The sequence below is a fragment of the Nicotiana sylvestris genome, chromosome 10 (genome assembly GCF_000393655.2).
Source record: "Nicotiana sylvestris chromosome 10, ASM39365v2, whole genome shotgun sequence".
NCBI classification, from domain to species: Eukaryota; Viridiplantae; Streptophyta; class Magnoliopsida; order Solanales; family Solanaceae; genus Nicotiana; species Nicotiana sylvestris.
The window spans coordinates 76,240,292-76,256,521 of NC_091066.1; the positions used below are offsets into that span (position 1 = coordinate 76,240,292).

General features: G+C 36.2%; 1 protein-coding gene across 1 annotated transcript; it reads right to left on the minus strand.

Annotated features, from left to right (window-relative positions):
• Window positions 1-829: 829 nt before the first annotated feature.
• Window positions 830-15,220, minus strand: LOC104216325 (vacuolar protein sorting-associated protein 35B-like). Its single transcript, XM_009766345.2, has 22 exons — window positions 15,024-15,220; window positions 14,837-14,933; window positions 13,782-13,905; window positions 11,281-11,466; window positions 10,897-10,984; window positions 10,646-10,702; window positions 10,460-10,549; window positions 10,260-10,382; window positions 9,407-9,481; window positions 9,263-9,322; window positions 8,984-9,100; window positions 8,454-8,693; window positions 8,307-8,372; window positions 8,032-8,121; window positions 6,449-6,538; window positions 5,687-5,776; window positions 5,194-5,262; window positions 2,309-2,389; window positions 2,098-2,205; window positions 1,913-2,016; window positions 1,595-1,708; window positions 830-1,499 (listed from the first exon to the last, which is right to left on the minus strand). Exons 1-22 carry the CDS (start codon window positions 15,117-15,119, stop codon window positions 1,289-1,291), a joined length of 2,376 nt encoding a protein of 791 aa, XP_009764647.1. The 5' UTR covers window positions 15,120-15,220; the 3' UTR covers window positions 830-1,288.
• Window positions 15,221-16,230: the final 1,010 nt, after the last annotated feature.

A 16,230-nucleotide genomic window follows, 5' to 3' on the forward strand; every position in this document is an offset into this window, starting at 1 on the left:
TGGAGTTCCAACAAGTATACTTTGTTGGCTCCGGCATAATATACCGGAGTTTGGAGCATCGGTGCTCCAGTCTCCAGTATATTATACTGGAGCCAGCAAAGTATATCAGTCCAACATAATATGCTAGAGTTCATACACAGGTGCACCGAACTCCAGTATATTATGCTGGACCGGTCCCTGTTGCAGCAAAATAGTGACTATTTTTCATTGACTTGATAAACGCTGACTATTTTTAAATGATCAGTCCGAAAATTGGTTATACCGTGCTATTTTTTCCATGAACCAAGAACATGGTTGGCCGTTTTAATAATGTGTGGTCTTTCAAAATTGGCCCACTGGGCACTGGCCTCAGAAGGTCCTTCAGTACCTTTCCCTCAGGCCTCAGAAGGTCCTTCAGTACCTTTCCCTCAGGCCTCAGGCTTGGGTCAATTAGCCAATTGGGTTGCTGTTTGAGTCCCTCAGATGATTTTATTTGACTATCACTATGCAGGCTAGAATGTAAAATGTGCAATCATACGACTGTCTTCATTGCTTGTTAGATTTAGTCAAATTTGTAATTAGTTAATAAAATAGGATAAAAACTACAAGTTTCTATACACGCGTTGAGAAACACAATGAAGTTCACGACAACCACACCTTATGCTAAATCAACAATTTCAGACGAGAAATTCTCGTCTTTACATGGATTTGTAGGAAAATTTATGGTTAGCTGCTCAGTCCGATGTGAAACATCATTATCAGATCAAAATATCATCTAATAATCAATGTAGGGACTAAGGGAGAGAAACGAAAGGCCTTCCTGTAGTATCAAGATCTGTACAGTAACGCCTTCCAACAAATAGTAAAATCTTTACTATTTCACAGCCTGGTTCCACCCAAAAAGTTAATACCATATCAAAGCAATAATATCCATTTTAAGACCAGAAAATACACATTTCTTTATTCATTTAGAGACCCCGCCCTGTACAATAAGTTTAAATCAAAAGGAACTCCTAATATACACTCCAAAGACTGAGATCTCCTTCCATGCACCAACCTAAAGAAATCAGGCAACCTCCTGTAGGGTAAAGAATAGCTTACTGTAAAAGGAGAATTTTACATTGAACCGTCTAGTAGTAAGATTGTAGGAAATTGTTGCATTTATTGCTGATAGAATAATTGATGGTCAGCAGCAATGCAGAAACGCTCATTTTGGTAGTTCAGATACCACTGAATCCTCCACTTTCAGAGCTTAGGCACAATGTGTTTAGCACAACAAATCTGACATGCCACGAGAAACATGAAAGTATCACACCTTAATTGGATTGTATTTCTCTCCCATTAGCCCTCCTTTTTGTCTCTGAAATTGAACATAGCGCAATGTGCTGGTGAAGAAAGCGTCCGAAGCAGAATCTGGGGTCGTGGTGTCACTCTGCATCTCAGTTTTAATCAACTCTATAAGGCTCTGAATTGCACCAGGTGTTATTTGAGGGTTCCCCTTCTCAAAAAAATAGAGGTACCTGAGGCCAGAAATAGATTCATTACAATATAAAACCTATGCCTGCAATCTAGAACCCAAGTTTCAGTTTACAGCATTAGTGTTCTGATTACTAACTTGTTAAGTATTTCAACAAAAAGTGTGACAGGTCCACTGCTACCCCTTGTAACATTTGCCTGTTGCTGTGCTGCATTAGCAATCCGCAACGAACGCTTTAGGCAAAGCAAGACCCTGTGATACCAAAGGCAGCACATCATATATTTCAGGGCAACAGAATAAAAGGGAAATCTATAAATTAAAGCAAAATGCAAGACTTTGACTCCTGAATGGACAAAGCTATGGAAACGAAAAGTTCAAGTGTACTTAGAAGATGCATCAATTGAATATGCATATAACCCAATTAAAAATGAGAATTTGAGGATCACTCTTGCCAACCTTTCTCCATCTTTAATACCATCTTGATCGTCAACCCAAAAGAGATGTGAACAAGCATAAACTGCTCTACATTGATCAGGTTTCTTTAGAAGTTTTGCTGAATACTATACATCAAAAAATGTTCCCATTGTTAGATGACAATTAAATAGATAGACGGACCCAAAGAGATTAGAAGTAAAAATTACCCCTGTGGCCTTATGAGTTAAGGTATCCCTGTTCTCAACACCAAACACAGTCATCTTCTGAAGAGTTCCAATTATCAAGTGTATTGCAGTCACTTGCGCTTTTGAATCCTAATACCAAGTGCAAGAAGCTTAAGTAGAACTTTGAGCAGATGACAAGGTAAATGCGAAGAAGCATACTATATAAACACATTGTTTATGGTTGAGCAATTACCGCAACTTCTTCTTCATATAGTACAAAAGCTTGTGTAAAAAATTCATACGCAATTGGTTCAAGATCACAATCATTGGCAGCCTGAGGAACAAAAGCAAGTTTCATAAATAAATAAAAAACTAATGGATTGAGTAAAGTTTTGATGCTCACCTAGAGAAAGCGAAGAAGAGACTCTTTCACGTGAAATATATAAAATAGATGCGCTCACACAAACATGTATAGATCACAGGTGCTGCTGGAAGGCATTTCTCAGTGAACATCATATTGCAGAGAGAGACACTTTTTGTTCTTTTTTTCAATGAAGAAAGACAATTTCCTTATCTTTTTTTTTTTTTGTAAAGCATAAATGGACAATTACCTAATGGAATCTTTTGAATTGCCTATGAAATTGCAAAGGAAGACAGTTTCCTAGGCAATTCAAATAGATTCCACTAGGTAATTCTCGTGCTATGCTTATAAACTTGAGCTGATTCTGAGGGCACGAATGAGGTGAAAAGGAAGAAAAGAGAACACGAAATAGGTCTAATCCATCAGCACATATCCACTTTTTGCTCTAACTGTACTCCCAATCTTTTAGCCATGATTATCTTTTTCTTCCAATCATTGCCCATCCACCCAGTGAAGGGGTGAGGTGGTTGAAACCTCAAATCTCAGAATAATCTTACGGCATAATTTAGAATTTTAAGGAGATATTCCATGACATAGATGTCTGAAAATTCTTGTAAATGTTGGACAGATTCTAAAACAGAACAGTCTTTCATTTATAGTCTAAAGGATGAATACATATGTGGCCCCTTAAACTTGCCCGAATTTTTCATTTAGACACCTATACTAAAAGTTGTTCCAATTGAACACCTGAACCTGTTCACAAGTGTGCCTATTGAAACACATATTTAACAATTCTACACAAACCAAAGTGTGTGCATGCTACTCGCTGTTGACGTGGAGAATACGACCGATCAGAAAAAGACACATCAACAAAGTATAAAAAAATGAAAATCTCAAGGAAAAAAAAAGAGAAAGAAAGAAACATTGACCGGAAAAGAGGACTTCCGCTGAATGTTCTATCTTCTCCAATTTATTATCTCTCATTTTGTGGTCTTTCTTCTTCCTCTTAACATGAAAAATCAAATCTGCTGGGTCAAGAAGACGAAGAAAGTTAATCGGAATAAATTGCCGCCACCCTCCAATCCCTGTTTAATTCTTCAACCACCTCTTCACCGTAGCTAAACCAACAACCATTCCTCTGTTGCTTCCACCAGCTCTCCCATTTTCGATTCTTCGACCAACTGGTGGATAAGGATTACTTGTAGCAGCTGGCTTCGACGGCATATAGCTACGGGAATTTTTGGGGAATGTGGTGGAGATGGAAGCGTAGTGGTGGAGCAGTGTCATGGTATTGGTGGTTGTTTCAGGTGGTTCTTAAGCTGGCTGGTGCAAGGTGGCCTTTTTGGTGGTTCAGAAATGGTGGAGGTAGTGGCTATGGTGGAGGTGGGCAAAGAGATGGCGGTGGGGTAGTGTCAAAATCTCCCATATGTCTTGAAATTCTGGAATTTATAAATTGCATCTTTTCAAGATTTTTCTTGTACTTGCTAACTTCAGATTCTCACATATCCAACTAGTAGTGCTGCTATTAATTTGATTCCAACTTCTTCTTGATCAGTAGAAACCACACTGAAGTATCCTATTGCTCATCAGTTTGGCTTATGCTATGTTAAAAAAATTCTGTTCCATCTCTAATCTATGAGACTGAGCTTGTTCAGGTGGCTTGGTTTTCATTCCTCGTGGCTATAACACTAGGCTTAATTACTTTCTAAAAGCGAATCCCTAAGATCTCCGAAAAGTAAAGAGGGGACGTTGGCCAGCGTAGAGGGGTGGCAGCAGATAGGAAGGGAATGAGATAGAAAAAAAAATTAAAAAGATAACTTAAGTCTTTTCACTCTCTCAAAAGGAGGTGTGATACACTCTCCACGCCATGTCGGCAGCATGTGTTCAATAGACACATTATCAACTAACATCAGGAGAGGTGTCTAGATGAAAAACTCGGGCAAGTTTAAGGGACCATGTATGTATTCAAGTTCAACCTAGTCTAAAATTAGTCATTTAAGGCAAATTAAAAGGTTTGTTTTTTGCAGTTTCACAAACCCTTCAATTTCTGTTGATGAAATATTAGTCTACTTCTTATCTGTTTGATGGCTTATATTAGTCTCTATTAGGAGTGGGCCGAGTGGCAAACGGACGGGACGGGTCGGGTCGGATATGGTTCGGGTCGAAAACGGGTAATGAAAAAACAGATAAATCATCCGGCCCAACCCATATTTAATACGGATAAAAAACGTGTTAACCGGCGGATAATATGGGTAACCATATTATCCGTGACTTCTTGCATATGATCATTTTTGGGAGAATTCTTAGTCCTCTAACTTGAGGAACCCCCAATTTGAGGCTTTACAAATGTAAAAGTTAGACCCATTGGTTATCCATTTTCTAAATGGATAATATGGTTCTTATCCATATTTGACCCCTTTTTAAAAAGTTCATTATCCAACCCAGTACATAATATGGGTGGTTAATTGTTTTCTTTTAACTATTTTGCCACCCCTAGTCTCTATTAAATATTATTCTACTTGCAATAGCAGAATTTGGAGCACAAACCAGGCCATCTTTTCAGAATGTATAGAGGCAGAGAGCTTGTAAAACCTTATGTTTTTATATTGTTTATTTCTAATTAAAGTAGTTATCCTGGACTTTTTGTTACTAATAAATAGAAAAAGTTTATTATCTATACTTTCAGGAAGTAGTTTACTTATTGGCCTCTTAGAGGGGTTTCCTCAATAGTATCATACACAACATTTCCAGAGCATATAAAATGATCAATTGTTCACCTCTGCACACTGCAAGTACAACCTCAATGCCAGTTCTGACGATGGAACTGATGAAAGAGCCTCGATAGTCTGCATACAGGATTAGCTCAATCAGCAAAATGCAACACACAAGGGGTTATCTGGTAGTTAATAAACAAAAGACAGGAATCAAATGGAAGCAATTGTATCCTAATACCATGAATGAAACTGAACACAAAAGACCAACAAAGTTTACACCTGAAGATCACCGATATGAGGAGTGGAGTGGAGAGGAATTACCAGTCTGCAGTCATGACTTATAATACCTTCTCTCAGAAGACAAATTAAAGAAAAAAGCATTCTAGTGTACTGCATCACCAGTAAAGAGATCATCCAGGAGAGGACATGTGTGCCACATCTCATAACCATGGTGAGAAATAGATCAACAATGAATAAAAATCAAAGGCTACAAAAGAATGCCACAGACTGATTATAACGACAATTATAAGTGGCAATATCCAATAGCTGATATTACCTCATTCATTAACTGAAAAATTTTCTTTGGTGTAGCTGGAACCTCTTCTCCAGCCATATCTCCATCCTGACCTTGCAGTCTCCTAACCAACTTCCATTCGATCGAGAAAATATTTCAAAATTATGATCCTGAAATTTCAGGGTGGATGGAAAGAAGAAAGTAGCACTGTACAAACTCTACTGGAAGCATTTGAAACATTCAATTATATGTTAAGTCTTCAGATTTCATTACAAGTTACGCTTTGAAGCGTAACCCATTATCTCTAGAAGAAACAAATAGACTTGCAGACTGGAGTGGAAGGGGCAAATGTGGTATTCCTGCTTACCTGCCCATGCTAGAACAGTTCTTGTAAATCGAATGTCTGTATATAATTCCAAAGACAACTAGAAATTTTTTTGCAAGTGCGCTGGATGACAGAGAGAGAGAGAGAGAGAGAGAGAGGAGTCGTTTTCAGCACCAGCAGAAACTGCCTATAGATGCTAAATATCATCTATTTATTTATCTATTTTGATAAGAAAATCATCTATTTATTTACTTTATTTGCATGACAATGCCCAAAAATATTGCTGATGGGATGGCATGCAATGGTAAATGGTATTACAATTATTCAGTATCTTTTTCTAATAGAATTAATGTCAGAAGATCAGGGGATTCTACTAAATGCATACTGCATATAGACATCAGCATAAATCGCTAACTACCAAAAGGGGAAGGGGGAGAGGGGGGGGGGTAGGGAGAACATAAGTGCTGAAAACAACAAACCTTCAGTGCAGAAAAGACTAGAGGAGGAACTGTGAAAGTTATGCGCTTTGGACCTCCAGCCATTATATGCTTCCTAACAGTGCATATTATCTGATTTAGAGGGGGAAAAAAGAATATTATGAGCTTCCGTTTGTAGTATTTCACCTGATTTAGTCAGTACTTTTTTTATTGGAAAATTTTATTAATCGTTGTTGGTGTTCGGTTATTATATGAGAGAATCACTTTTAGAACTGATAACCACATGTTAGTAGGACGAACTAACTGTTCTCAAATCATTTATCTAAAGCACTGAGTACTGACACAATCAATAGTGCTAAGTATGAACCAAGGAACTTTACTTTTCAACCTCCAGCAAATCCACGATTTCTAAACACTTCGTCCTTCTTGCTCCTACTACGTAGAGTATCTATCTAATATCTATCTAACCATGCTGGAACAAATCTAAGTAACCCACAGCACCAATATTTTCCATTGGAATATCCTTGCGTATTTAAATCATATACCATGATAGCATCCCCTTATCAAACATCACTAGTCCAATATCATAATAATGACAGTCTGGTTTAGAATACTAAAAGGAGAAAAGAAATGTGAAAACAACTGTGTGTTGGTATATATTACTGGAAGATAGTTTTATCTGATTCCACCCAAAGAAGTTTTACTTGGAAAAACAAAACCAAATAAAAACAACTTAGTGAACCTACAATCACATACCTAATAAGTAATATTGTTCTATCATAACCGGCAGAGTCACGCATGCCATCTTAATGAAATGGGCTTTTTTCCAGCTAATTGTCTCCAGGAATGATTGAGGTCTATGATCTAGAAATCATTTTCTCTTTATATATGAACATCAGTAGTGGGAGTAATCCCAAAGCTCCACAAAGAAATTAGGTAACAACACAAAGAAAGAGAGGATAGATCATGCTATCATCCTAGAAACAGAAGTTCCATTTGGAGCTACAGAGGTCTAGAGTATTAACAATGTACTACAATCTATTACATTTAAGTGCTTTAGTTTCAGCATTGTTACATGTTTCATAAAATTAGAGAGAAAATGCATCAGAAAAATAGTTAAGTTGTTTGTCTACAAAAGAGGAAGTTTGGCAACAAATTATAATATTGGAACTCTCTTAAAGCTTATCCACTTTTACCATTTAGGTGAGAGTCCTTTCAATTCTGTCAAATGAAAAGCCATTTTAACAATTCCTTTCAACTCAAGCTTCCATCAACTTTCAATACTTGTCCATCCATCTAGTCTAGAGTAAAATGAATAGTTTGAACACAAATGAATAACATCAACTGGTATATGGTAGAGCACATTTTTCTTTCAATAGAGACCTTTCAGTTTCATTATCAAAATCAAACTACATATGATTGTATAAGTGTTTCCCTAAACTCAGGCTGTGATAAAGGCAGGGTTCATCAGTATACAAGAAGCAGATAACTCACTTTGTTGGATTATTTCCAGAACTTAAAAAGTACTAAATGAAGCACCAATCTTAAGGAGATCTAGTGCAAATCCCTAGAAAGTTGCTCAATAATAATTTTCTAAAGAAAAACTTCTCCAATAAATTAATTACCTTTAACATTTCCTCAGGTTCATCATTATATAGCATGTGTATAAGACGAGCAACAGAATTCTGTTCCTCCTTGAAATCCTCCTCATCGAGCTTTTGGCCAATACCACAACAAACAGGAAAAGAAGTCATTCCACTGGTAGAAACTATCAGGAAAAACTCACATGTATGAGTACTGAGTAAAAGTCAAAGGAAATGGAAGTCATCAATAGGAGTCAGAATAAAGTACAAAAAATTCAGACATTTGAAGTAATCAAAATTGTTGAAAATCTGTCCACCTCATCGGTAGCAGTTTCATCCAAGTCCTTGATGAGCCCTTTTATCAATTCAAACAAAACCTCAACCTGGGAAAGATGTAAATCAATTAAAGAGAGAACCAAAATAATTGAACTAGTGATCAATCACTACACATTGCAGATTATTACCTTGTCAGCAGTTGATACACAGGTGTCATTCTTCATGATGCTCTCAATGATTATCTTCGCCATGATCTTATTTGTTTCAGCATCAAGGTGATCCATGACACGTGGATAATTTGAAAGAGTTAGAACTGTCACAATGTCAGTGTATTTCTCCAACGGTGCACTCAGGAGAGCAACAACTTGTTTTGTCGCTTTACTATCCTCAAGCTTTGCTTTACCAGAAAGTTTCTTGACACATGCTCCCTACCAACAATCAGGAAAGTAAATCAAGCAGAGAAATGTTATCCCATACTTCTTCCCCCTGTAGCTACCAACTCTGCTAGGATTTCCTAATCTAGTGTGTTTAATGCTCCTACCGACCACTAAATTGATCAAAGAAATAACTGCCCTCCTCTCACCAAAAAAAGTGACCACATGTTACGCATCAACTGGCTTCATAGAGCTCAGAGAATAACAACAGCAGTTTCGATGCTATAACCTCCAAAATTCCATAGTGTCTTGTAACTTTGATTACCAAATTGACAAGAACATACCAGTACTTGATCCACGTAGTCTAGTCGATCAGGATGAACACGGAGAGTGAAGGTCAGTAGAGATACATACAAAGAAATGGCTCCAACAACTGGCATATCAATTTGTGCATCAATGACCTGCATATTAAGGAACCTGTTAACCAGTTGAGATGCTAATGTCAGGTGTTCTAAATCATAAATCCTAGTCCTGCTACAGACTGAAGTTTGCCTATAAATAAAAATCCAACTACAAGTTACAAAACTGGAGAGTAGTCAACTTTGTTCAGAAATCAGATTTACCTTCCCGATGGCACTGCTTAGCTTGGCAAATGCTTCAACTTGAAGGAAGTCAGGTAACACCTAAATAATCAAAACTTACACCTAAATAAGAGAAGAAAGGAGGAAAATCTCAAGGCAGAAGCCATTAAACAATTATTTACTTACTTCGGGACTTGAATCAGCATAGTTTGACAATCTCTCCATCAATCGTGACAGCACAGTCTTAACGTCAACAGCAGGCTAAATGAAAAAATGAAATAAAGAAGTATATTTTCAAATTTATCATCGAATTTAATGAAGTAATATAATCCATCTGCTGTGGATTGTTCTTTCTTCCTTCTTGTCTGGGAGATGGGATAACATGTCGAGCAAGGGGATGATAACATATAAGCATCCACATGCTCCTACAACATCAACCACCAGAAGATTTGAACAAACTGTTAAAACTACTACCAAGACCCCTAAATGTTTAAGCTCCATACTTACAGAACACACTAAACTTTGTAGATCACAGAAACTCTAATTCTATTTGCACACATTCTCCTCCGAGAAGGAAAAATTAAGCCGAGAACTGCAAGCCGCTTTCCAACGTAATACAGTTATTCTAGTGAATGAGGAGCCTATCTTGTCCACTTAGGTTAGAGCAGGACGAAAAACAAAAAGCTCTTCCCCCTTCCCCGCTCTCGTAAGACAAATAAGAACAGCTGTAAAACATTAACTAAAAACAAGTTGGAGCCACCAGCATACACCATGTATATAATCTTATTCTTCTTTCACAACAGTAATAGAACTGAAAGGCAGTCAAAATAGGTTAAGGTGGACAAAGACAGAAAGTGATGTAACAAAAATGCTGCCTATTTGTGTTTTTCCTTTTTCATTTCCTTTAGTAAGATATGTTTTATATATACAGTTTATATTTGCGAGAAGAATGGATATGAAGATGCAACAAAGAGTAGCAAAGGACAGGACACAAAAACTTATCCTGCCAAAGAAGTTGTGTATATTTTTGGTGACTTACTTGGAGTTGCGGACAAGCACCCAATAAGGTTTCAAGTGTCTGCAAGTGGTACTCATCTGGAAAGACCTGAATTATGCAGTCCATCAGATAATACTGGGCAATCTCATCCTTACAATTGACAACCTGTGGGAACATTTAGCTGCATCTTGAGAGCGAATTGCTACAAGAAAATAAGAAAAGTTTAATCATGTTAAATTTACCTGCTCCAAAACTCTGGGCAGAACCACATCCTTGTACATTTCAAGATCAACACCCTCTATCTGACTAAGAACGTGCAAATTCTTCCCGACCTAAAATATGAGAGGTACAGCTGAAGATCGTATTTCTGAACCAAGCCATAAGGATCTTGAAAGGAGAAAGTAAATGATTGAGCACATTGGTATTACAAGATCACGAAGTTCGCTCCTTTCTTTTTCCAGTTTCTCTTTCAACCTGACAGGTCCCTGCAGACCATAAAGCGCGAAGAATGCCTCAACTCAGGATCACCAAAGCAAATGAATGTATCACAAGCACTATAACACCTGCATGGCCAAAACATGCCTCCATGACTCATTTTACCTTCCTAGCATGCAAATGCACAGATGCCATGCATGTCAAAAGTAAAAGCAAAGTAACAGTTCAGAAGATCCCAACGTACATGATGCTGCATTCTAACCCAAAGTTTATTCATCTCTGTGAAGTTCTGCAGCACAAAATCTACAGCATCCATGACGGTATCGCCTTCTCTGCATGAAGAACAGTGTGAAGCATCTCAGAAGATCATCCGCTAGGTTAAACTAGAAAAGTGAAAAAAAAATACTCAATTAAACAAAAGACAAGGATCTTAGAGATGGATGCAATACATTGGCTCTACACGCATACTTAAATAGGTAGGTAACAATATACATAAGCAATGTGTGTGCATGCAGCTCTTGTGTGTTTGTTTCAAGCAAGTGAACAAAGATGTACTTGCAGAGCTGACGTGATATGATGGGCAACCTAAACATCACGCAATCCAAGTATGAGTAATCAACAGATTTACCCTTCATACTCAGAACCTAAGTCTGGCAATTTGTCTCTGCTAATTTGAGCAAGATAACTCCTCAAGAAGAGACCACGTGTCGGATGCTGAACACCACGACACATTTCAACAAGATCCTTGAGAATATCTTTAGCAGGAGCCTCTTTTGATTTGATGTATACAGATCCTACTGTACATAGGAGATACCTGAAATATTACAAGATAAACTTCCATCAGATATCTTTTTTATATATATAAGGTAAACTTCCATCAGACATCTGATTCTTCAAGAATAACAAGGGCGTATGAGAGAGGAAACAAAGAGCAAGAAAAGGAAGAAATATCGAGCCGCTATCACTCGACTCCAAAACAATATTAACTCGTGGCATGAGCAATTCACAACCACACAGGAGATGGAAAAACAGATTTACCGATATAGCTGTTGCCTACCTAGATGTCGGGGGTGACCTCATTAAAAACCGGGTGATGTGGGCATTGCCTTCACTTGGAATTTGAAGATTTTAAATAATGGTGTTTGTGAAAATTCTTGGTAGCTACATCACCTTAATATACCCACTGCCCTGTATCAGAAGGATATGTCGAGGACTGAAAATGGTTCATAAGGAGTATTCAATTCATAAGGACCCCGCGTGAACGCGGGATGCTTCGTGCACCAGGCTGCTCTTCTTTATATAACATATTCCCACTGCCCTGCATCAGTGGGACATGTTCTAAAATGTAAACGGCTTCATATACAGTTATCAATTCCACGCCTTCGGATCAGATTCCAAGAAAACCCTACCCTAGCTAACCACCTCTCCAACTCAGATCAGATAAGGTCTTCAGCTCTCCTCTCATATCAGATCAATATAAGGCTCTCCCTTCTTTGCTGCTCACCTTTCTCTCTTCTCTTATATTTCATTTTTCTGTGTTTTTCTTTCTTAGAATCACTGACACAGTGACACTCGCACCAACTATTCTTCATCAACATCAGGTTACAACACAATTATTTCTTCTAATTTATTAAATAGGTGATTTAGGATTTTATTGCTTAATTTTGTGTTTTTGTTTCTTTTTGCACCTATGATAACGCAAATGATTTTGCTTTTAAATTAGCCTTTTCTTGTGAAGTTTTGCATTCTTCTATTGTTAGTATCATTTGCAAGACTGCAAGTTTTGCTAAAGAACACATGTTCCACTTTTTAAGCATTGAAATTGCTATTAGTTAAAAAAAGTGTTTATTTACTCTTTGTCTCTTTCATAGTCCTTTAATCAGCTTCTTTCCTGCAAACCAATGGTCGTAAATACTCTTGAGGAATAAAGAAAAAAGAAATGAAAAACTGTTGACCAATAATTTTTTTTTTTTTTTTGACAAGGTAAATAATTTTATTGATATAAGGGAAAAAAACTCCCATATACAAGAAGTACACCAGAAGTAGATAATCCACATTAAAACATGATGCTCTACAAAAGATACCCAGTCATCAATAGATTGGGTAATCTAACTTCATATGTAAAGCAAATTGCAAAGAGAAAAGTACCGATTGGTTAATCAAAAGACTAGAATGAAAACGCAAAATCATTTTATAGAAAATGGGGAAGAATGACAATTGTTGAAGAGGAAATCAAAATTATCTGTATGATTTTAAACTTTCCGTCCCCAGTTACTTGAGTTTGGACATGTATTTGGTTAAGTTGAATACTGTACCATGTTTTAGTTTTAGAAGTTAATCAGCATGGTAAGTGCATCAGCACCTCTTAAGATTACTCCGAAATGCTTGATATTTATATGTATGGTGGCATCAACATATGTTAGTTTCGCTAGAACTTCATGAAAGTGGTTCTCTCGAGCCCGTGCTTCTGTATGATCTGTGAATGCAATAGGTTCAGTTTTTTCTACTAGCATGAAAGATTCTCTTTCATGGGAACTAAAGGTGCTTAAGTGTGTTGCCCAAAACATCTCTCTCTGGAAAACTCTCTGGCTTCCCTGGTAAGTGTTTCTTCTTTCTGTTTGTTTTTTGTAGGTGATTGTAAAATATTTTTTATCCTAACTAAAATATCGGAACTGAGCCTAGCTTTTTTTGTTTGGTGATTGGTTAATCTATCTACGAACCAAAAAGTTGCCTGTACTGAGTACTGACTGAATGCACGCGATACTCCTACTAAAACTCTGTGGCAGATCTTATCTTAAAGACAGATGTATCCACTGGCTTCACATCCTAAAGCCTGCCACTGCCCCGTGCATAGTCAGAGATCATCGACTCTATAAGAAACTGAACATTCTCAATAACACAAAATACACCAATAAAGAGAAGCACATAAAAGAAGAATGACATCAAATTTATCCCACAATATTAAATTTCAAGTTGAGCATAAAAATCATATTTGAATAACCAATTTTACTTCTTAACTATGTTCATTTGATTCTAAGATACTATGGAACAACATAAGTAGCCAATTAGCACACAGCAAAACCGAGCAACTGAGAATTTAAGACACTGAACATTTCATCTGAGACTTACAACCGAGGCAATATATTTCCAGCATGTTGAACGAGTTCATATAAGTTAATAACTGAACAACCATGTCTATCTTCTTCTCTGAAGAACATCTCCAGCTTCCTCAATTCATCAAAAGCTCGCATATCTACCACAAAGAGCACAAAGCCAGAGAACAAACATGAAGTAACGAACATAGAATCTTTCTCCAATTCAAGATGTTTGACAATTTTTATTTTCCAACATTCAAACTGCGTAAACTAACCAACATCTTTTTTCTTAAGAAAAAAAAAATCACCATTTTGATATGAGGAGAATTGCAACTTAAGTAACTCTTCTTATAGTAAAATATCTAAGTTTTTATTTATTTTTAACAGAAATGAACTAATCCAGTCCAGTAACCTAAGTTAGTCAATTTAACTTTCTTAAGTGAAATATGCAACTTATAGTACTTTTCGTGTACTTTCCAAATATTCAAATTTAAATTGTTTTTGAAATGAATTAACTAAGTCCGATTTAGCTATAAATATCTAAAATTTAATTTTTAAAAACTGAATTAATATAGTCTGATTAAAGTTAGTAAAATTGGCTCTCCATAAGCAAAACTGCCAAACGAATTAGAATAAAGAGAGTACACGTTTATAAAATCCGTTTAAAAAGTGAATGAGTATGACCTGATTTAGCTTGACAGTTAGTCAATCTGACTTTCCATAAGAAAAAACTGTACATTTCGTGCAGTTTCCAAATATTTAATTTTTTTTTTTTTGATAATGTTAAATTTTAATTTTTTTAATGATTTAACTTAGTACAGTTTAGCTTCAAATATCCAAATGTAATTTTTAAAAACTGAATTACGTCGGATTTAGCAAGAAAATTAGTAAAATTTACTCATCATAAGCAAATGCCAAACAAATTGTAATGAAGAGACTCAGCTCGAAACTGAATTAATTCAGTAAAAATGAATTAATAGGATCACATTTAGCTAGAAATTAGTCAAATTGAATTTTCATAAGCAAAAACTGCCAAAAAATTGAAAAGAAAAAAGTCGATCAAAAAAGATGTGTTGACTAGAAATTTACAGAGCTCATAGTATTTGTGCGGCGAAAGTTTCGAAGTCCGGAGCTCAGATAATAATAATGCAGAATACTTCAATGCTTCTCGAAGATTATTCGTATCCTGAAGGAAAATCAGAGTGTTGTTTTGTCAATTTTGAGTAGTTTAGGGTTTTGGATTGAATTTTTAGAGGAAAAAAAATGAATTTTTTACCAAAGCACGAGACATGTAAAATGCGTTGTGTTGAATAGCGGCGATGCCTTCCGCTAGCCATTTCTCTTCGTCTTCGATTCCTTCGGTTGCTATCATTTGCTCTTTTTCTCTTCTTCTTTGTTGCTTGTTATTTGGGTTCAGTTTCAAATTGATTCAGTTTTGTGTGACAGCGTGAATTTGTTTACCTGACAACTCATCGACCCAGGTGCCTTCCAAAACCGGATACTTATTGGTGTCTAATATTATTTTATTTATGGAAATATATTTGAATGGGAAGTTATTACTTTGTGCTAAGTAATTTTTCCCTTGTACAGGAGTTATATTCCATTACACATTATCTCAAATCAATAAGAATTATCTTTTTTTTCTCTGCAATTTTTTATTATTTTATTTTACGTTGTCGGCACGAAATTCTACCGACTCAAGAAGCTCTTTGAGAAGACTAAGCAAATATGGATATATCTCAAAACAAACTTGGATCAAAGTTCACTTCTAAAAATATTTATTTAAAAAAATTGCTCATATACGACACATATAATATTCAAAGAGAAGAAATATTTCTCTCATTTAAGTATGTGTAAGGCAGAAGTTACTAAAATTTCTGATAGTAATAATTTAATCGAATGCTCTAGAAGAGCTACTATAACTCTGCCTAGGGAAACAATACTTATCATAGATAATGCAATATTCTCCCCAAGTCTAGGATGAACTTGTTGGCTTTTAAAGATATATTCGCTGAAATGGATATCTTGTTGAGATAATAGATGAGAATAATCTTGAATATCTCATCGTTACGAAGAATGTCTTTGGCCAGAAAAGAGTTATTGAGAAGTTTCAATCTTTGTCTTGTGGCCTATATTGGACAAGAATTATAGCCCGTTTGGCCAAGCTGCAAAAATCAGCTTATTTTGAGAAGTGCTTTTCTCAAAAATACTTTTGGTGAGAAACAATTTGTGTTTGGCTAATTAGTTTGAAAAAACACTTATGAGCAGCAATTAGTGTTTGGTCAAGCTTTAAAAACTACTTCTAAGTGTATTTTTCTTAAAAGTGCTTCTCAAAAATGTGCTTTTGGAGAGAAACTACTTTTTTTTGCTTCTCCAAAACTGCTTCTGCTTCTCCTCAAAAACACTTTTTTTCCTTCCAGAAGCTTGGCCAAACACCTCAAATTTTGGCCAAAAGTGTTTTTGGCCAAAAATAAGCTTGGCCA

What these genes read in the sequence shown, in the direction of transcription:
- LOC104216325 (XM_009766345.2), bottom strand. Translation starts at nt 15,119, where the DNA reads ATGATAGCAACCGAAGGAATCGAAGACGAAGAGAAATGGCTAGCGGAA. An exon ending in GGAAATATATTGCCTCGGTT is followed by an intron (nt 11,467 to 13,781) that starts GTAAGTCTCAGA and finishes GTAATATTTCAG; the next exon opens with GTATCTCCTATGTACAGTAG. An exon ending in TATATGAAGAAGAAGTTGCG is followed by an intron (nt 2,206 to 2,308) that starts GTAATTGCTCAA and finishes ACTTGGTATTAG; the next exon opens with GATTCAAAAGCGCAAGTGAC.